This window comes from Brachypodium distachyon, chromosome 1 (genome assembly GCF_000005505.3).
Source record: "Brachypodium distachyon strain Bd21 chromosome 1, Brachypodium_distachyon_v3.0, whole genome shotgun sequence".
In the NCBI taxonomy this organism is placed as follows: domain Eukaryota; kingdom Viridiplantae; phylum Streptophyta; class Magnoliopsida; order Poales; family Poaceae; genus Brachypodium; species Brachypodium distachyon.
In genome coordinates this window covers 66,664,540-66,686,158 of record NC_016131.3, presented here as the reverse complement: position 1 = coordinate 66,686,158, position 21,619 = coordinate 66,664,540, and the positions used below count along the sequence as shown (strand labels likewise).

At 47.6% G+C, this 21,619-nt stretch overlaps 3 protein-coding genes across 17 annotated transcripts; 1 reads left to right on the top strand and 2 right to left on the bottom strand.

Annotated features, from left to right (window-relative positions):
* The first annotated feature begins 2,262 nt into the window (after positions 1-2,262).
* LOC100834241 (serine/threonine-protein kinase WAG1) lies at positions 2,263-4,317 on the top strand. The gene has a single exon (XM_003558283.4). The coding sequence runs from the start codon at positions 2,403-2,405 to the stop codon at positions 4,050-4,052; it is 1,650 nt and encodes a 549-aa protein (XP_003558331.3). The 5' UTR covers positions 2,263-2,402; the 3' UTR covers positions 4,053-4,317.
* A 4,661-nt stretch (positions 4,318-8,978) lies between these two features.
* On the bottom strand, positions 8,979-16,616 carry LOC100843324 (protein MOS2). 15 transcript variants are annotated; one of them, XM_024456797.1, is made up of 5 exons: positions 15,208-16,616; positions 14,140-14,294; positions 12,623-12,835; positions 10,633-10,792; positions 8,979-9,762 (listed from the first exon to the last, which is right to left on the bottom strand). In XM_024456797.1, the coding sequence occupies exon 1, from the start codon at positions 16,561-16,563 to the stop codon at positions 15,259-15,261; it is 1,305 nt and encodes a 434-aa protein (XP_024312565.1). In that variant the 5' UTR covers positions 16,564-16,616; the 3' UTR covers positions 8,979-9,762; positions 10,633-10,792; positions 12,623-12,835; positions 14,140-14,294; positions 15,208-15,258. The 15 variants fall into 15 exon arrangements, with proteins under 15 accessions (XP_024312565.1, XP_024312566.1, XP_014752959.1 ...); XM_024456798.1 differs by having other exon boundaries at positions 12,623-12,770; XM_014897473.2 differs by having other exon boundaries at positions 12,623-12,732.
* Positions 16,617-20,042: 3,426 nt separating this feature from the next.
* Positions 20,043-21,619, bottom strand: LOC100833619. The gene has a single exon (XM_003558281.4). It carries the CDS (start codon positions 21,284-21,286, stop codon positions 20,252-20,254), a length of 1,035 nt encoding a protein of 344 aa, XP_003558329.1. The 5' UTR covers positions 21,287-21,619; the 3' UTR covers positions 20,043-20,251.

Sequence of the window (21,619 nt, the reverse complement as noted above, 5' to 3'; positions counted from 1 at the left end):
CCGATTCATAATAAGTGTTTCAGATTTTGTACTAAGTTAGTACAAAATTGTACTCGCTCCGTGTCATATTAAGTGATTCAAATTTGCCTAAAAATGAATGTATTTATACTAAAAACATCTAAATACATGTAATAGAAAATCACTTGATACGAGAGGGAGGAAGTACTGAATCTCTGCGACACTGGAAATAGCATCCAATACCCGAAGCGCGCAAAATGGACAGTTAGCGACCCTATCTAGCCGCAAAGCTTGGGACCGATTTTGTGTGTTTCGAACGGCCCCCGGCGAGGGCGCGAGGCACGAGCGAAGCCGGCGAGTCTCAATCATTTCCGCAAAATCTCAGCATGTGCGGCCGTTCGTAAAGCTGTACCTTTGCGCAAGTTTTCTTTCACTGCCACGAGGAAAAGGTAATCAGGAATCTTTGTGCGGAAAATAAAATAAAATGAAACAGCACAACACCCATCGGGCTGCGCCTCGCGAGAAGATCGATTCCTCGATACATTCATACCCTACCGTAGTACAACCCTCATGCAGCATCCACGGGAATCTCAATTGCAAGGATGGACGGCGCCGGGCGAAATGCCATTGGCAGAGGCATCGACCAGCGAATGGCCAAGCTTCAACGGCTTGGCGACGTGATGAGTGGGTACGTGCACGCGAGATTGGAGGGGAACGACATTAGCACAACTACTAGAAGCAATAGTAGCCACTGCCTGCAGTTGAGACTTTGAGACCCCGTTAATTAACGGTAGGTTGGATCAGTTGATCTGGATGTGCACAATCTGCGTTTCGAGTTGTTGACTTGTTTGGCATTAGCTAGCCTGATCGGCCTAAAGCAAGTCGAACAGCTACAGGTTAGGGAGAGGACAACGGTAGGGAACAATTCTCGTGTCATCACCAAAGTTAAGCGATACTAGTTTGGTACACGGGCATCATCCGGCGCTAGAATTACGACCGGGGATTGAGGCTTTTACCTACTTATTATTCCACCTCGATCGAGCCTGGCATGCAATGTATCAGGCGCCTTTTGTTTTGCTGATTTTTTTTTTGTGTGATCGATGCCATCCGTGTCATACCGAACCGATCGGTCGGCCGAGCCAATGCCGCCATATGCTCCGCCTAACTCCAACACTTGCATCGTATTCCACTGGACGTTGACCTCAGAGCAACGGCAGTTTTCAGGAGCTTGTAAAGTGCATTAAGTTCCTGAATAGTGTGGCACACGTACGCGCGCATTATTAGCCTTTCAACCCAGACGACACAATAGAATAGACTACCCTTGACATTTTTTAACACGTTTTTTTCTTCTTCCAGTTCCTCTGCATTGGGTTGCAGAGAAGCTACTCCACATAAAAACGACGGAGTCTTCAGTCTGTTTTGCATTGGGCTGCTCAGAAGGTTCAAAAACCCTCCTGCGGGATGTCAGTTCTATCCGGAACCTCGAAAGGTGGAAGCTATACACAGTAGGTCACTCTCACGGGACCCGGCCGGCCGGGGAGCTGAATACACACAACGGGTCAGATCAATCATGCCACGAGTCAATCACCCAAAACTTCACCGCCGACCAAGCAAAACGGTGCGCAGACATCAGGTCACGGATCGATCTCTCCACGCGTAGGCATCGTCCACTGGATGTCTAGTGTAGCTGCCTAGCTTAGCTAGGGGGCTTTGGTGAGCACCAACCGAGGAAAAAAAAATGAACAGTGTGCGTGCAACGACGCGAGGACGATGAACCTTATGCATCTGTAACTGCCTTTTGACGTCAGGGACAGAGAGCTGTGGCCGGGGTTGGGCAGGGCATGCTCGAATCTAAATCTGAACAGCTGAAGCGATGCTGGGACAGTGAGATGATTGTTGAAGGTGAAATTGTTGTCGTTGTAAGCTATTTTACCCGGCCGTTAGGGCACATGCCGCGTCTAGAACGCAACGTTTCAACGTTCAAACCCCTTGACTGGTCATTTCAAGGAACCTGGTTCGATGTCTTCGACGCCTCACCGGCGAAAATTAGCGCGCAAGATAGCTTTGCCCACTGTGGTTGCTACGTACTCCAGCTGCTTTCTAGCTAGCTAGCTAGCACGGCCCATACGTGACACTGTAAGCATGGAACTTTTACACTTGGTGCGCTGAAGATGATAAACATATTGTCAGATGACTGTTTGAATTTTTTCCAATGTGTAACTAAAGTCCCTGAGAAATGCAGCAATAAATCCAACGTACAACTCGATTAGTGCTGCGTATCATTTCATTTCTCATGGGCAGAGATCCGATCGATCGGGCCCATTTTCAGTAACCAGATCCAGAAAGAACCTTCACCCCTGGTGCCATCGTCGATCTCCCGCTTCATTCTGCGCCCACACGACGCCCTCTGCCTTTATAATCCCAACCTCCCGCGTCACACACAGATGACAGACCCCTTCTCAAACAAACCATTCTTCCCTCATTCCGTCTCTCTCACTCTCGCCGCCATGCACCCGGAACCGGAAGCACTGCCCCAGCCTCCTCCGCCAATGGACACCCACGAGCCCGCCCCGCCGTCCCCGCTCTCCTCCTCCGACATTCCCCCGCACTTCCCACCCTCCATCGCGGAGTACGCCGCCGGCGCGCTCGACCTCTCCTTCACCTCCACGGCCTCGGCCTCCTCCTTCGCCACGGCCACCACCTTCAGCGCCCGGAGCTCCCTCTCCCTCCCGTCCTTCTCCTCCTCCACCACGCTCTCCCCGCGGCCGCACTCCTCCTCCGCCTCCCCGGACTGGGCGCACCTCGCCGCCGCCCGCGCCGCCACCCCGGACGGCGTCCTCCGCCTGGCCCACCTCCACCTCGTCCGCGAGCTCGGCCACGGCCACCTGGCCCGCGTCTTCCTCTGCCGCCTCAAGGGCTCCCCGCCGTCCTCCCCGCTCTTCGCGCTCAAGGTCGTCGACCTCCGCGACGACGTCGACCCGTCCAGGGTCTGCCACGTGCTCGCCGAGTCCCGCGTGCTCTCCTCCCTCGACCACCCGTTCCTGCCGACCCTCTACGCGCGCCTCGACGCGGGGAGATACGCGTGCTTCCTCATCGACTACTGCTCCGGCGGCGACCTGCACTCGTTGCTCCGGCGCCGGCCTGGCGGGAGACTCCCCGTCGCCGCCGCCAGGTTCTACGCCGCAGAGGTGTTACTCGCGCTCGAGTACCTGCACGTGCTCGGGTTCGTGTACCGGGATCTCAAGCCGGAGAACGTCCTGCTCCGGGGCGACGGCCACGTCGTGCTCTCCGACTTCGACCTCGCGCTCCCGGCCTCCGTCGAGCCCGCCGTCCGCCAACGCCACGTGCGCTCCCAACAGAGCCGCCGCAGGCGGAAGACAAGAATGCTCCTCCTGCCGTCGTGCTTCTCTGGCGCCAATAATGGTCGCGGCGAGGACGATGAGATTGACGCCAAGGAACGGCTGGAGTTCGTGGCCGAGCCGACGGGGGCGAGCTCCAAGGACTGCGTGGGCACGCACGAGTACCTGGCGCCGGAGCTCGTGAGCGGGAGCGGCCACGGGAACGGCGTCGACTGGTGGGCATTCGGGGTCTTCCTCTACGAGCTCGTCTACGGCCGCACGCCCTTCAAGGGCCCCGCCAAGGACGTCACGCTCAAGAACATCCTCTCCAAGCAGGTTGCCTACCCGAAGCTCGACGACGGCGACGGCGAAGCGGCGGCGGAGTCCGCGGCGCAGCTCAAGGACCTCGTCGGCAGGCTGCTCGAGAGGGACCCGCGGCGGCGCATGGGCTCCGCGCGCGGCGCCGCGGAGATCAAGAGGCACCCGTTCTTCGCCGGCGTCGACTGGGCGCTCATACGCTGCGTCACGCCGCCCGTGGTTCCGGACACGGACGGGGACAAGGACAAGAAGCAGCCGGCGGCGGAGAAGCAGCTGAGGAGCTGGAACAGTTTGGGCGGCAGCAGCTTCAAGAAGAGCAGCAGCTTCGTGAGGAGGAGGTCGAGCTACGAGGAGCGGCAGGGGGTTTTCCGCAAGCTCATGAGCTGGAATCAGGAATGCCGATCCAAGAGGACCAAGTCGAGTAAACTGAAATTTTAAGTCTGTTCTCCGTTTTTCTTTTTGTTTAGTGTGTCGCGCAGTTTGATTTTGGTTTAGGAGTCGTCGTGGCATGTATAGCGAACGGTGCGTGTGGATCACGACTTTGAAGTTGTGAGGAGGAGCTTCATTTCGGAGTAGTTTGTACAAAGATCGAGGCGATGTGTGTCACTGCGTTGACATGGTTTCATCCGTGCCCGTGTATGGAGAAATTTCATCCCTTGCTCTGCCAGATTCTTTCTCGAAATACTCTGTGATCCAGCTCTGACAGGTTGACTAGTTGCCCGCAAGTTGAATGCCAGTGTTTCACCCCAAACAAAGTTGAAAGATTAGTACCAGTATTAGCGCTACAGTCAACAAATCCGGGAGCTTAATTAGGTTCGAATCAAGTTTGTTCCTATGGTCTATGGCATCTGATATCTTGAATCCAGTGTATTGAACGACAGCTTCGCTCTAACATTTCCATTGTTTTGAACATTTGGTTGACTCGGTTCTGCAGGAGTACGTGCGGTAACGTGCAGGACCTTCTCCCTCCGCAGATGCCGAGATGCGCCTATGTAGTGGTGTCTATACAAGTACGTGCTCATCGCTGCTTAATTTGCTTACCACTTCCTCCCTCCGTCCGGAAATTTGTCTAAATGAGTATGTACCTACGCATGTTTTAGTAGACAAATTGGAGTCACTTATTCGAAATTCCTATTGAGATCCCTAGTTCGTTCCCCTATCTGCTTAATTTGTCGCACAATTCATTCGCGCCAACGGGCTAGCTATGAGATCAATTCACTCAAGAACTACAATTACCTGAAACAAACTCTGCCTCGCGCGCCGACGCTCGAGTAACTCGACCGACCCGTAGGCCCACTAGGACACGAGAGCAAATATAGTGTTTCTTGATTTGGACGAACAGAAAACGGATCGGAGACCAGAGAGGACGCACTTTCTTTCCCAATCGTTGGCATTTTCTCTTACATTTATCTGCATCTTATCCAATGATTGGATTAGAGAGACTGCTCATGAACGTAAATAGACTACCAAGTGGGAGAACCCTGTAGTACATCTACTACTCCATCTAAAACGAAATCCCCCGCACACGCATATTATCTTGGCATGCACATGCCTTTCCCCCCCTTCTCGATCGAGGCGAAAGATAGAGTTGCCGGGCCGCTGGAACGATAGCGAGACTAGCTCCGATCGATCGCTAGCTGGAAGACGTAGCCGGTGCCGAGAGGTCGCGGAGATCGCGGGATCACCAACGCGCCACGCCGCCAGTAGGCATCATCGGGGCTGGAATGGAACAACACGCAGTGAAATGTGTCCTTGGCAATATATGCGGTCCTTGCAGGGGCCAGAAGAAGACGACGTACGAATGAATAATCCTGTAAAGCGGTGGCCTCGCCTCGATCCGGTGCATGCTAAAGTTGCAGATAAACACACACTCGATCGGCGAGGTTAAAGGCGAGAGGCTCGACCAAAAGAGGGGGAATGTGCCTTTTCCGGGGGCTTGATCACTTTCCCGCACTCCCACGCACTGCACTGTACTCCTATCTATCTTTCGTACGTCCTCGATGTGTTTTTTGTCTTTGCGCCTTTGCCTTCCTTTCAGTGCTTTGGTTGCGCGCCTGAGCTTCGCATGCGCGGCGCCTGAGACTCATGACTGCATGTGATGAGCTACGAGGATCTATTAGTTCAAAACTTGAGAGACTATATATACGTGTTGCAGTGACAAATTCACAAACAAGACAACAGTATAGTTGGGAAATGATCGGTGCATCGACCTATCGTCGTTTGGTACTGTTACGTACGATTCACTGTATATTCATATATGGGCTCGTGAATCCTTCTGTACGTATTGGTGCGCCGATCGATCGAATCTTTCTGAACTGATAGTTATAGTAGCAAGTGTCAGCAGATCGATGACATGTTCAAAGAACCGGTCAGTCGTTGTTGCCCCCCCCACGAAATGTAAACGAGGGAAGATAAAAGCACATACCATACGGGTAGAACTAGAAGTCCCGTGAGTATAATAGAACCTATCGGTTTCAGCTGGTCCTTTGCACTCTATCGACTACAAGTATTCGCAAATTTATGCTCATTGGAGTACGTGCTTAAAAAACAACTGATGCATGGATGTACGTAACCTCTGTTATTAAGTCTGTGGAATTTTGGTGCATGCACGCACGCACGCTAGTATCCCCATTTCACACCATATATACGAATGGAAACCCCCATGTCAAGCCTCGATCAACAAAGGCAGCTGCATGAACCCACAAAACGCAATAATCGAGAGGGGTAGATTCAACCGCCGGCCGGCTTCGAACAGCGGGATCGATGCGGCACGGGACACGGCCGGCGACGCGTCACATGCATATATCCGAACCCACGCGCTGCTGCCCAGTTTTGCTTGTCAAGCCATCATCCATCCCCACGCCCCACAGCCTGACAATCATATTGGCCCCTAGCTCGCCTCGGTCGACGTCCTCATCCATCTCAAATCCAAATTCCTTTACAGCACCCATCGAGCAGAGGAAAATGTCACATCTTTCTTCATGTACACAAATTAACGTAGAATCATTATTTTGTTCATTCATTTTTCCCAGGCCTGTAATTAGAGCAAGCATACGTACTAGTAGCTAGCTGCATCCATGATGCTTCCTTGTTTTTTTTTAGATGATCGTGATGCTTCCTTGTCGATCGTACTACATGGGACTTACGCAGCATCTCAGCTTAGTCGATGCCGGTGTGCCTGCATGATGGAGCATTAATGCGCTAGCCATGGCGATCCATAGAGGAGATGCCTTCAACGTGACCATGTTGGCGATCCGGGGAATAGCTAGGGCCAAGCTGGAGTATATATTAGCTAGAGAGATCTCATTAGTATACGCGTACAGTTATGTCAAAAACTGAATTGTTCCGCGGGCAGAGGAGGAGAAACACGCCTCAGGGGCAATGCAGTGCAGCTTAGCTTTACCTTAGGAAGGAGGAGCTGAGCGCGCGTGTCTTGCACTTCGTTTCACACAAACGGAAACATGCACCTCACAAAATGAACATTCTTCGCTTTCCCCTTTCGCTCCCCCTTCCTTTTTTCTCTGAACCCCAAAATGTCTTTACCAGCAGCATATTCCCATGGCTAGCTTTTGGGTCTGGCACAGATGCTTTCGGTGCTCACCTTCTTCTGGTAAAATTTGCAAAGTATCTCCACACCACAGCCATCTTAATTAACTGCTGAGCTATCGCCATGGATTGCCAGTTTGCCACTTGAAGTGTATTTATTAGTAACTCGAACCGTACATATTCCACGGGAAAGTAGTAAAATACTGTCTCGGAGGGATCACATGATTTAGCGATTATGGGCGGCCCATGCTGCTGCCAGTAGTTGAGGGAAAAGAAAAATGGGAGCGACCGGTTAACAAAATTCTCTACCGTTAGGCACGAGGAGCTAGCTAGCATCACGATGTGATATATAATGCAGAGATCAGCATATTATGATATGCATTGTTTCGCCTCTGGGATGTGCTACCTGCCTGCAAAGCAATGCTACTGCCATTAAGCATGCATCAGGGTACCGTGATCTGAGAAGAGATTCCCCCCCTAATTGACATTGAACTAATCATTTCTCATGGGACTGTGGCAAGTTGTCGTAAAGAAATCGGGCCATGTCCTTGCTTAGAGCAACATCAGGACGTGCTGCGTGGGTGTCGATCGGTTGAATGTCCGAATTGGTTCCACCATTAGGTTGGCTCAAATCGTTAGGCTTAAATCGGGTGTAAGGCCTGGTCAATATTTTTTTCTGAAACGCGACGAGACATTTCAGCCAGTATTACTTGGTAATCGGTAGTCACTAATGTGGATTACTGGTTTGGTTCTTGTACTACCAACTTTGGATAAGTTGAAAAGCCTTTTTCTGCTGCATTTCTTGTCTCACCATAGGCCCTCTCGAAAGAAGAAAAGTGCAGATCAACCGGCAACTAGCCAACTACTAACTGATTACCTGCATTATTAGCTTGCACTGAACAATATGAAGGGCGTTGAGCGAACAATACCAAAATGACTAGCTAGCTTGCATGCATCCAAGTCCAACCATAAGAATTATGCTATCTGTATAATTGGAGTTGACATCCATCGCTCTCAATGAGACTAACCAGCAGCGATGATTATTTTAGAAAACAATTCCTCTATGAGGCCGGGACTATTTCTCTTAAGAAATAAAGAAATGGAATAGAACGAAAAACAAAATATGGAATCGCTGCGATGCTTTCCACAGGAGGGAGGGGAGCATTGACATAGGCCCATCAGCCCTAATGAAGATTGGGCTGATTGAATTCAATCCACTGCCCAATTAGACAAAGCTGGTTCCCGAGGAAAGTGATGTTTGTAGAGCAAAACACATTTTGCAGGCTGCAGGTTTAAAACTCGGCCCTAGAAATTCCAAAACTGCAGGACCTAGCACATTCATCACAGACAAGCCCGAGTTACTCAAATCGAGTTCCATTGGGCTACCATCCTGGTAGGCTTAGCTACAATAGTTTCCAACTTTTAACACACAATTTTGTACATACCGAAGCTACGTATTTGGATACGACTGTATCAGAATTGCTGTATCTCCTGTACAGTGTTCAGTTTACAAAATTGTGTGAAGTTAAGAAAGAAAATTATTTCGGTGTCAAAAATTTTCTTCTCAATATGAAGTTCCTAGATGCAAAATGACCATATTATCTCATATTTTGAATGGCACACACAAATTTTTTTACATACCGAAGCTACGTATTTGGACTGTATCAGAATTGCCGTATCTCCTGTACAGTGTTCAGTTTACAAAGTAGTGTGAAGTTGAGAAAGAAAATTATTTCGGTGTCAATTTGTTTTCTCAATATGAAGTTCCTAGATGCAAATTGACCATATTATCTCATATTTTGAATGGCACACACAAAATTTTTTACATACCGAAGCTACGTATTTGGACTGTATCAGAATTGCCGTATCTCCTGTACAGTGTTCAGTTTACAAAATAGTGTGAAGTTAAGAAACAAAATTATTTCGGTGTCAATTTGTTTTCTCAATATTAAATTCCTAGATACAAATTGACCATATATTATCTCATATTTTGAATGGCAGGACGTGCTAACATGAGATCAGCATCCTGCAAGAGAACCAGGGCCGTAGCTGCCATCTGCATACCATGCACAAGGTAATGACAGAAACAAAGGTTCCATTCCGCAGAGACACAAGCTCAACAAGCTCCGATCGGATGCGGAGTCGGCAGAGCCATAGGCTGATAGGATAGCTTCCTGGTTTTGAAAGAGAATTTCAAAAGCCACCATCCATGACCGTGGCCGTTGGAAGAGAATTTCGGGATCTAGCACGTTGAACATGCTGAACGGAATCTGAACTCAGGATTTCTACTCATGGAGAGCGGAAGTAGAGCCAGATTTCAGGAGAACGGGGAGCTCCAGAATGGACCTAAGTTACAGTACAAACAGTGGAGGAGGAATCTTGGACCGTTTGAAACTTCCAGTGCTTGTTACAACAGCCAAACTGGCATCATATTCCATATAGAAAGACAGCGCACTTGAGGTCAATAAAACCTCAAAGCAGATCTGTCATCTGAAAAGCTGTTGCCAGGTGCTAGAACTCTAATACAGGTTTCAGAGATGCACTTCAGTCCGTTGTGATCTTCAGCTGCAGGCATTGTAGGAGATACTGAACTCTCAACAACCTATAAAGAAGATACAGAGCAGTGTTCAGAAAAAAAAAACATATAGAAATGAGGGGTCACGTAACAAATACAGTTTCAAACGAAAATGTAACATTAAGCATTTACTAGCTAATGGAGTACTTGCAATCATTGTTTTTCCAGTAGATTTGATGTGCATAGATGTAACTGTGGAACAGTTACTTGTCATCAACATGTTATACACCTTAGACCACATCATTCTGCTAGTTAAATTATTTACAAACAACTCTGGCCTATGGGTAAGAGTGTTGCAACCAAATTAGCAATCACCTAGCTTCTAGCTTACTTGTTTAGTCCCATATAGTACATGCCACCAGATCAGAAGCACAAAAGAGCAATCCAGAATGTTGACTGGTGAACACCATACTGAATTTTCAATCTGCGGTACTCATAGGCTCATAGCAACCAACAAATAATATTGCTCCAGAAATTTTCAATATGTTGACAAAGCGGATCATCATGCCATATCTTTTACATCACCCATATAAATGCTAGAGCTGGTGACGATGGTCTGTTTGCCATCCCAGCTCTCCGGGTAAACAATAACATGCTGAAAAGTGGAACTATGTATCAGTAATTTCCTATCTTGTTTTAGTGGGTTTAAGTACACATCATAAATATTTTATTGTTTTCGTGTTTTTTCTCAAGCACAAGTGCACAACAGCGCAACTCAGATTTTGTGACCATTTGATTTGTATGTCAATTGTGATGCGAGCGTAATTGGATTTACATTTTGCTTGAGTAACACTTCACAGGCATTCAACTATATTTACATAAGTTGGAGATAACCAGCAAGATCTCTAAGCTTTGAGAGTTTAAAGAGAACGAAAAATGACTGAGAGTAATGCATACAGAATGCTACTGTTCACAAGTTTTGGTCTGCATGCTAGAAAGCCATCTTCACCGTCAGCAGTACATGGAAACGGTCAGGCATGCAAGGATGGGAATAGCTGAACTTTAATCAGCTGGCAACCATAGGAGTTAAAGTAGCCGTCAATTATCCAGCTACAACCTACAGCTCAACAATAAAAATCAATTTAAACCAGAGTCCCAGACATCTCTGTATAAATTATTGGGTATTATCACCTCACCACAAAGAATGATATTCATATTAGCATGTACAGTTTGTGTTGTTCTAAAAGTGAATGAATCAAGAGGAGGCAAAACAATGTTAATAACTACAAATGGTAATGGTATGCATGGCTCCAATGGAATTAAACACCCATGAAAATAGGTAGATAGATATAGTATAGAAATCCACCATATATGAGAATAGTTGGAATTGAATATGATAAGCTTTATAGAGAATTAAAATAACCACATAATAGCATATTGTAGCGCATCTAGTCAAATTCTAATATTCTGCCAAGTTCCACATAAGTACACAGGCTGCTGCTTAATTGACTGCTCCTAATAAAGGATTTGAGGTTTAACCACGCGTGCTATATTTGAAATTATTCATCAGCAGCAGGCATCCGATGTATTTACGTGCAACCTAGCAAATACTAAAATAGCGGTATCCAAACTTGCTTCTAATTTGTGGTGAAAACTTATGTTGAAATAGAAGTCAATGATGCCAAAAAAGATGTGAATTCACATGAATTCGTGGAAGATTGAAGTTAAGAGCATTCAGAAAAAAGGGTAGGATCTATCACGGCAATAGCATCTTTGGCAACGCCAACAAGCTCTCCATAATTGTGCATTGTGAGTGGTGGTGATAATCCTTGTTGTCTTTTCTTTCGATGGCTAAGTGTTATCTGCTGTCAGCTGCTACCTCACCCCTTCCTAACAACTCCATGACAAGTGATACAAGCGAAGATGTATGGGGCACATCCTAAAATACGCAAACTAGACTGGCTATAATATGCCTAAGACCTAAATCCTGTGACAAGTCAAGCAAAGTTGTTGTAAGCGGCAATATCTGAGGGAGAATGGAAGTAGAATGATGGAGCCAAACACATGTTTATCACTCTTATTATCCATGAATAGCATGTGGGGATAGGTCTCTAGCCATTTCTAATGTCGTGTGCATACTACTACCTCCGTCCGGGTTTAGAACGCCCACGCGGAATTTTATGCCAAACTTTGACCAAAAATTATACAAATAATATCTAATTTGAATTCAAAAATATCATTTTTGTGCCACATCATATTACTAATGTAATTCTTGGTCAAAGTTTGGCACAAAATTCTACGTGGGCCTTATAAACCCAGACAATGGGAGCAATGATCAATCATATGCACAGGGATTGATGTGCCTCCTCTAGTTCACCACAGCATTCCGATTGCAAGGCCATGGAAGTGTACAGTGATATACTGGTGTGCTCTTTTGATAGTGCCAAAACAAGTATCACATGCGCATCTATGAAAGTATAAAAATAATTGTTAATCAATGTTTGTTGTGACCTGAACTATATTCCATAATTCCAAAGTAACATGCTCATCTACATCTTAAAATGAACGAGATCAATTTTAAAAGGTATTCAAGAATTACGAAGTCAAACATGAATATGGCCTATGGTACAGGTTGCAATTATGTGAAAATAGATAATATAAGCATTACCAAAATGGTAAAAAAAACGTATCATGCTATGTCGAGGGCCACAAGGGGCCTATATTTGGCTAGGGGCAGCCACAATGTACTTTATCATGAATGTTTATGTGGTACTGTTTGCATGCGATAATGGCCAACAAGTCCCTATCTGTATCTGTTTCTATCATTTTGTCTATTAGCTTATTGTTCCCGTTGTTAGTTTGCTTTCGTCAAAGGAGGAGAGCTTAGTTGTATATTAAAGAAGAAAGCAAGGGCATACTGGTCATCCTCTCTGCGAAATCTTCTTACCTGTATGGATCTATCACTATGTACTTCCATATCATAAATCTTCAGTTTCCATCGCATCCATCCCTTACGAGACATCAATGCCGCCTCTTCGTCATAGTATTGAAATAGGTCTTTCAAAATATGTCACTGATTAGTTAACATATCCAAACTAGAAGAAAAAATGCAGTTCAGAAGCCAATCCACATAGCCTTATGCCCTATAGATGCCGAGCACCTAAACATAAAAGCCAATATAACTATTTCACTCATCAATCTTCATTCTCAATAAAGATGCTGAGCATTGATAATTTTTAATTCTATATAATTTAATTGGAGAATCCGAGCTTGGAACTTGTTTACATTCTCTTCCTTAATATTTGCATTGGAGCAGTAATCGCCAGAATCAGTAAAGACAAGAACTACATCAAAGATTTTGAAGACAGTGAGATGACGACCTGTAAATATACAGACCCAACTGATATGTTCTTACAAGCATATGGTCTTACTGACCTGCCAAGTTCATTTCAAGTATAGCAAGCTAAGCAGTACTGAGTGCCCCACACGTAAGTTTAGAAACTTATAGCGCAATTTTCTATACTCTATATACATTGCATCATAATAAACACGGATATGTAAAACATGCTCGTGGTTCATTAGATTGAATATGCAACCTCGGTGACTAAGTTACAACTCAAGAGACCAGTCACTGAAGTGTAAACCTAAAAGTTTCTCCAAATCATCATTGGACTGAACATTTTTTATGTTTCTATATTACTATTGTCGACTTCATAATTTTTTCAATGATCTAATCTCCAATTTTGGAGATTGGTAACCCACTAAAAAAATTCATTATAATTCAATTCATGACAGTAGTAGACTAATTGTGTTGGTTGATAACCTTGATAGGACATCCACATAACTCGCTACTATTGCCATATGCCCGTAACAACCCTACCAAATTAGTGGTGGCTAAGGGGATCCACATCTCAACTGAGTAGTGAGAAAATGAAGCTTGCTACAATTCATGACAGTAGTAGACTTATTGTGTTGGTTGATAACCTTGATAGGACATCCACATAACTCGCTACTATTGCCATATGCCCGTAACAACCCTACCAAATTAGTGGTGGACTGGTGGCTAAGGGTATCCACATCTAAACTGAGTAGTGAGAAAATGAAGCTTGCTACTGTACAGTCAAACCCTTGACCTTACTATAGCACGCATTGAGCCCCCATGACAGGCTAGTTCCTCTTTCTTATTTACCTTATGGTTGATATTTCTATTATCCTCAGGTTTGAATTTTGTAATTCAGATTAGCTTGAAACGTCCTGGGTACAAATTGCACCTTGCTGTGGGTGCTGGGAAAAACTCCAAACAAGAATCGACCCTGGGTGGGAGGTGTCAAGAACTCGCTGTCTAAATTGTGCAGTAGCCGCATATAAAATTAAGCTAGGGTCCCAGTATAAACTGTAGATTAACTCTTATCGATGATGCCAAAATAGCATCTCAACGAGTGGCTACAAATTTGTGCGCCTAACCTGTGAGGGTAAAGTGTCAATGAACCTGGGACAATAATCTACAATATAGGAACATATTAGAGTACCAAGGTTCATCAGTCATCACACTGACGCCTGTGATCATGGGCCCACAAAGAACTTTCGTGATGAATGGTTCCCAAGGTGGCCCTGTGCATCTGACATATATGGCATGGTGTCAAGGACTCAAAATCTTTTAAAGGAGATGGCTATAAGTAAAGGCATCCTCAGTACCACTTGGCAATCAACAATCACTTGAAAGTACAATCATCACATATGTTTAGCGTACCACCTCATTTAAACACAGTACACATGCATTCAGGCATAAAGTGTGTCGTCATACTAAGGAAGGTACTCATGAATCCGCATCTCCTAGCGTTTTTAGACAGCACACACACGCATGTATGTGCATTTGTGGTGTGCCCATGTGTCTTTCATGTACTCTCACAACAATTTTTTTTTGCTTTGTTTAGTCCTGCATGCTAAGGATGTAGTAAATGGAGGACAATGCAATTGATCCAACTATCCAAGTATAAGCAACTAAATACTAAGTTACTAACTACGAGAATAATTTCTGATGTTCATAGCAGTAATAAGAACAAGAAAAAATTCAAATAAATCAGGATGTTTAAGATTCTCAAACATTTATCCAGAGATACATTCTTTCAATGTGAGATATAACATCCATAAATCATTGGCGAGTGCAAGAATTTCAAATAGCAGACTTACACAAACAAGTTAGAATGCAACACTACAGTTTGTTTCAACATCAAGAAATAAATTTCAAAACTATTTTAAGAAATCAATATGTTTATGAATTTGTCAGCATGCATTCAGAAAACGCCTAATAAATATGAGACATCACCCTCTATTATCATCAATTAGCTTGAGGATTTGACCATTACGTAGCAGACTTACACAAACAGGCTACTATAAAGCAAAACTGACAGTTTTCTGAAGTTGCATACATCCAGGCAGCAAATAATAGTGATACCACAATTAACCATTTGTTCAAGATCTTACATCCAAAAAACAAATGATTGTTTATCGGTAAGAAGGAACATATATTACCTAGCACAGCTGAAGAGATCCTGGTAAACGGATGTCCACTCAAAGAAAAAATCAATGCCCAAGCAACTCTGGGTCCCCAACATATTCTGCAATCTGATCATATTTCACACGTATCATGCCCTTTGAATCAGCATCCTCCACCAGTCCAGTCTCCTCCGCTGAATTCTTCTCCACCAGACGCCCATACACACCCTTGTGCTTCCCACAGAGCACAAGAACTCGCCCATTCGTCCGTGGCAGGACAGTTTCGAGCATATCCTGCTCCACCCCCTGCACCAGCTCTGAGCCATCATCCATAATTATGTCACATGTTGTTGGTCCCACCACATCGACAATTTTCCCCTTCATCAAGTACAACCTTTTGCTGAACCTCTCATTAACCACTCTAACCCTGATGTTGCTCTGTAACCACCGCACTTTGTTACCAACATCACCACCACTCTTGCCTTCTCGGCTATCCCGAGCGCTTCTCGCTTTTTCTTGAGGCCTCCTCTCTGCTCTATGATCACCAGATCTCTTCTGCCGGGAGCTCAAATCCCTCTCCTCATGTCTATCTTTCTTGTCCCTATCTCTCTTCACATTCCCATTTTCTGTCCCCTTCTTCCCACCAACAACCCATTCGCCGGAGCGAGTCTTCTTAGGGTCGGCCTCAGAGGGGTTATAGCCTAACCCCTGCGTACCGGCACGGCGGTCGTACTCAACGACCTTGGCATCCCCCTTATTATTCCTACCAATACCTTTACCTTCTGACCAGCCATAGCCAGCAAGGAGAGCAGCACCAAAGCCCTCAACAGGCACCTCATCAAACTCGTCTATACCACGGTGATCGGGGAGACTGTCCATATCTTCCTTATACCGCCGCAGCATAAGGTCACCGCTGGGGACGTCTCGGGCGGAAGAAGGCGGCTTCTTCTCTGATTCCACGACAGCAGTGGAAGACAGTGTCTTCTCCGACTCCGTGTCAGCGCCGTTACGTAGGGTGAGGCCATAGCCGATGTGTGAGGAGGGGTTGTCGGGGGCAGTGGATGTGTCAAGCACGAATGTGGGGCCGCCGGCAGTGGAGGCCGCGAGGGCGGCCTCCTCCTCAGGGGTCGGGAGGGAGGAGGGTTTGCGGGAACGTTGATTGAGGAAGTGGCCGGAGTTCGGGAGGGGCGCGATGACGGCGGGCGCGCCGGCGGCTGTTAGGGTTTGGGACGGATCGAACTCAGTTACGAACTGCTGGGCAGGGGCAGCAGCAGCGGAAGTGGATTTGCCGTTGGTGGCGGAGGAACCAGCCCCGGCGGCGGGGTGGGTGGGGGGCTTGGGCGGCCTGGCCTTGGTAGGGATGGAGAAGGACAGCTTCCTCTCCTTGTCCATGGCGTCGCCGATTTGGGGAAAGCGTGCGGTGTATGCAGAGACGCAAGAAAACAAGGGAAACCCCGTGTGATATACAGTCTCGTGGGCTCGTGGCCTAATCGGAGGCGGTATCCGCGTGGGCTCGTGGCCTAATCCGAGGCGGACCTTGGGCCAGCCCATCGGGAAGTCTTTTCTGAACCAATTTTGCATGGGTTTAATTTGGGCCGTCAACGGTAGGATGGTCAGGAAATTTTCGACAATGGCCCACATCAGCAGGTCAAAATCCTAATCAGCAACAAAATCCCACTAAATTGGTCACATCAGCATGAAAACGATCTAATGAAGTGATTTGTCTGGTTTTGCGGAGTTTTTTTGAGATAAAAAGGCAGACAATTGTTTCCCTTATATATTCCAATGAACTCAAAAGTTGAGTTACAGAAAGACCCTGGAAATGGGTCAAAACGAAGAGAAAAGAAAGTTGGAAAAACAACTAATTCTCATGACATGTTTTCCATCCATTGACAAAGAAGAAGCCTGAGAGCATCTTTGCTTGTTCTAAAAATCCAAAGACGAAGCGAATCAGCAATGTGCCGTTTGATGAGTTGCAGTGTCATGTGCTCATTTCGGGAGACTCTTGCGTTCCGGGCATACCAGAATTGAGAGGCGCAAGCTGCGAAGAAGATATACCGGCTCTGATTGGATTCATTCTGCTCTTCCAGGAAGGATATGGAGCTGCTGGCTCGCGTGGCTTGGGCAGATAATCCCAGGCTGGACCAAAGATAATGTGCATCACGGCATCTTAATAGGATATAATCAATATAGTCTCCAAAACTGGACAGAGGTCACAATTATCATGATCAATGTTCTTCCATTGCTTCTTGACCATATTATCCTGAGTATTAAGATGGCCATGGAAGGCTAGCCAGAGGAGAACTTTGTGTTTCAGGGGGATGACCGAATGCCAAATGAATGTACTAGGTCCCCAAGCAATACCTCTGAAGGTGAGCAATTTGTAAAAAAAGGGCTGTAGTTGCAGGTTTTCTGCTGGGAGTAGATCGAGCATCACGAGCGTTATATATGAACCGGCCGAAGATGCATGAGTTTAGTGTGCAGGCACTGAAGTTCTCGGGCAGCAGTCTCAGATAGATTTGGATGTAATTGTAGAGACCGTTCACCAGCAAATTGGGAAGCTACAATGGAGAACCGGTCCTTGGCTAAGGAGAAGAGCGTTGGATAGAGAGAGTACAATCTTCCAGCCGGCAATCATTGATCGAACCAAAAGGAGATGTGTGAGCCACTTCCAAGCGAGCAAACAGTGGAATCCTTGAGCTAGAGTTTTCCAAGTTGTTGTGGTCCTTGCCCGAGCAACATTTGAAATATTCCTTGTAGTGTAGGGTAGGTTTTGCGGAGTTTCAGGGTTAAAATTTAACGGTTTTTGACTTCAGTGGATTATGCGTCCTGGAGATACATTTGGGGATGAAATATGGACTTCATTCTTGTTTGAAAAACGTGGCCTGTAAAATAAAACCTACGTAGAAAAACTGGCCGGGTATAAAAGAAATTTCTACACAGGATTTGACTTCAGTTCATGCAGTTTGGTACAAAAATTCTGTGAACCGAACCCATTCAAATTCAAATGGATGTTGGGGACAGCGTATCTCAATTCTCCAGGGGGGCATGCCTATGGCCACGAGGACCGCAGGATCGTTCTAATCAAGGCAAAGTGGTTAGTTAGAGAAGCTTTTGGAGTCTCGGAAAAGAAGAGCAGCGGGGTAGCATTTGGACCACTACCGGGTCTCACAGCACGTCCCCCAGTCCACGTTTGGCGGGCTACAGGAGTTCCATCCATGATGCAGTTGGCACGTTGGGTGGTCGTCCTCCTCGATCATCCCCTGCTAGCTGCTCTGCTTTGGGTACCCTCCGTTGGCTCGGGCGCAAGTAACGTCGATCTCGTTTCGAAACCTATATAACCTGCTTTGAGCTACGAAAGATTAGTTGTTTTTTGCTTTGGGAACTACAGCGTCGTCCCAAATTTCCCTGTCGAGATAGCACAGGCTGCAGCGCACTGCTCCCTGTCGTGTGCTACGGCCGACCATCGTCGTTCGTCTACCGCGCGTGAAGAGGCAGTCAAAAACGCGCTCGGTCTTTCTCCAGATATTATACGCGCGCGTCTGCTGCCATCAATCGATCTGCAGTACGCACAAGGATATGTACTGCACGCATGCTGATGCAACCAGGAACATAAACTAAACTATGGCGTACACTCAAGTCAGAGACAGCGACAGATTTGTCCATCGATCGTCGTAGCACAATCTGCACATTCTTCCTGCTGCACATTACCGTAGCAGCGAATTGCTCGCCGGAACCTGCAAAACAAAGCCAGACACCCTTGTCCTGAGAGAGAAATGTATGACGCGATCCGCCACTTTCATCTAGCTGCACGATTGCAAGATATCCTACTCTGCCGCTACACGGAAACATCAACGGGCAACAGTTGAGCGCAGACAGATACGCACATGGTGGAAAAAGGCTACGAACGAACGGGGGAGAGTCGTTGGAGGACAAGGATGTGACATGCACGGACGGACTTGGCTCCGAAAGTGACGGGGTGTTATCCTCAGGCTTGCTTAGAACTTAATTCATTTGTGCAACAAACTTGAGCGAGGACCCTTTCCAGTTTGCTGCGGGTGGTCCGGTGACCCCTACCAAATCATCCTACACAGGATTTTCTTTTCTTTTTTGAACTCAATCATCCTCCGGACTCCGGAGGGCCGCACGTACCTGACTCTTCCGTCCAGCAATCCGGATGAAAAACAGAAACTTTGTTCAAGAAAGGAGGCTAGGATTAAGTTTTTTTTTTTTGAATTGCAACCAACCAAGTCAAACGCTTTGGTTCGTGGGCACCGTATGTGGGCCAAATACTATGTGACAAAGTACATGAACCGTCATTTTTCACTCATATTGTGCTGCCTTTTCATTCTTCTTGCCGTAAGTAGATTATTCGAATTGCAGTCCTCGGAGACTCCGCAGGTGCGGCATATCTGGGGTTCATTTCCCAACGCGATGAGACATGAGGTGAATACTCCAACTACTTATTCTCAAGCCGAGTATAAGGATTAATTGATGATGACAAGAGCCATGAAGTAAAAGGAAGCGGCAGAAGAAGCCTACAAGAACTGGCTTAGAGAAACCGCCAATGGTTAGGTCATCATCCCCTGATCGCTATGGACAAGCCCTGAACGGCTGGGCACGTTGTTATTGCTGGCTTGTCCTGTTCCCTTTTCTGAACCTCCCTCATCTACCAAATGCCTCGCATCATTAACTCCAGCCTCCTAGTACGATCGAGCGTACGTCGATGCACCGATGAGAAATTGAAATCGCAAACCACTCCGTAACAGTAGGATCAGAGCTGCAGACTGCAGTGCAGTTTTCCGGGTTCAGAGTTCTGGCATCAGAATGTGCAGTCTGATTGATGGGATTAGGCCGGAAGATACGGAGAATGAAAGGGGGGAATTTTCTTAAGATTCATCGACAAAAAGAACAGAGTGGCTTCAGAGAACTCGTCTAAAACTGAAGGGAAAATTTTTGCAGACCTTCTTTGCCTTCCCAATTGTGAGCACTGTAAAATTTGTACATCAAACAAAAGACGAACTAAGAAAAATGTTTCTTTCTCTTTCTACAGGATTTCTTTTCTGCGAGAATCATAGTATCAAACAACGTTGTGGCAGCTGAGGCTTGATGATTTCCACTGCGACTTGGACTCGACCCACGCCAAGAATCTGTAGACCTTGCCGAAGACGCAGAGGAAGACGAGCGCCGCGACGAAGCTGTACACGGCCACCCCGACGGCGCCGCCCTCCGCGGCGACCCAGCCGACGAGGTACACGGCGTCGGCGGCCACGAAGACCCAGCCGACGCCCTCGAGCGCCGACCGCGTCCAGGCGCTGAGCCGCTCCTCGCCGTAGATCCGGCACACCATCCGGGAGCAGAGCGCGAAGATGATGGCCAGCGCCGTCTTGGACAGGCCCCTGTACCGCATCGCCGTGCCGCCCACGACCAGCGGCTCCATCCGGCAGAGGCACGACGCGCACTCGCCGGAGAAGCGGGACCAGCGGAGCGCCTCCAGCCCCGTGTAGTAGGGCAGCACGACAGCGTCCAGGTAGAGGCTGGCGTGGAGCACCCCGGACACCGTGGAGGCCTCCAGGACGGCGTACCGGATGTCGCCGTCGGCCTCGTTCCGGAAGGCGAGGGCGGAGCACTGGAGCAGCAGCAGCAATGCCGGGCCGAGCTGGGCCAGAGGGAAGACGGCGTTGAGGCGCTGCCCCTTGGCGAGCGCGAGGAGGACGAGGGGGAGCAGGAACGGGCCCGACGGGATCAGGTACTTCCTCTTGATGCCTCTGATGCTTATGCCGCTGCCGCTGGCGCTGCTGCTGCTGGTGGTGCTCGGCCGAGCGAGGAGGTCGAGGACGGTGAAGGCCAGGGCGGTGGCGAAGCAGTAGGCGGCGAAGGCGGCGACGAGGGCGCCCAGGGCGGGGTGGTAGTCGCCGGGGTAGGAGCTGTCGCAGTAGTAGTGGTAGGGGCAGGTGACGAAGTCCGTGGTCTCCTCCAGCTGCCACCGCGTGCACTTGAGTATCTGCCTCCTCACGGCGTCGTGCTGCAGCCCGGCTGTCGTCGACGTCGTCCACACCGGCCGGCCGGCGGCGGCGGCTCCGAGAAGCGGCGCTAGCATCTGATCATACGACATGGTGGCGGCGCCTGGTACTTCTTCTTCTCGGTGCGCGCCCCGCGGCTTCTGAGCCTCCTGCTTCTTCGTCTCCGACTTCTTGTCCTGTTAGCTAATAAGCATTCCTGCATTTGGTGGCTAATGATGGCTTGCTTTCTGAGGCAACTCCTCACCCTCTTCCCCCTTCCTCTTTTTCTTCTTCTTGGATGTTGTTGGTATGCTGGTCTTGTTGCTTGTGGAGGGAGGGAGGGAGTTGGAATTGGATAGGGAAGGTTTAACTGGAGGCTTTGAGGGAACTTTGCCATGCTTACCCCTCATCTGAAACTCCAAAAATGTGTGTATTACAGGGAGATA

What these genes read in the sequence shown, in the direction of transcription:
- LOC100834241 (XM_003558283.4), top strand. Translation starts at nt 2,403, where the DNA reads ATGACAGACCCCTTCTCAAACAAACCATTCTTCCCTCATTCCGTCTCT.
- LOC100833619 (XM_003558281.4), bottom strand. Translation starts at nt 21,286, where the DNA reads ATGTCGTATGATCAGATGCTAGCGCCGCTTCTCGGAGCCGCCGCCGCC.
- LOC100843324 (XM_024456797.1), bottom strand. Translation starts at nt 16,563, where the DNA reads ATGGACAAGGAGAGGAAGCTGTCCTTCTCCATCCCTACCAAGGCCAGG.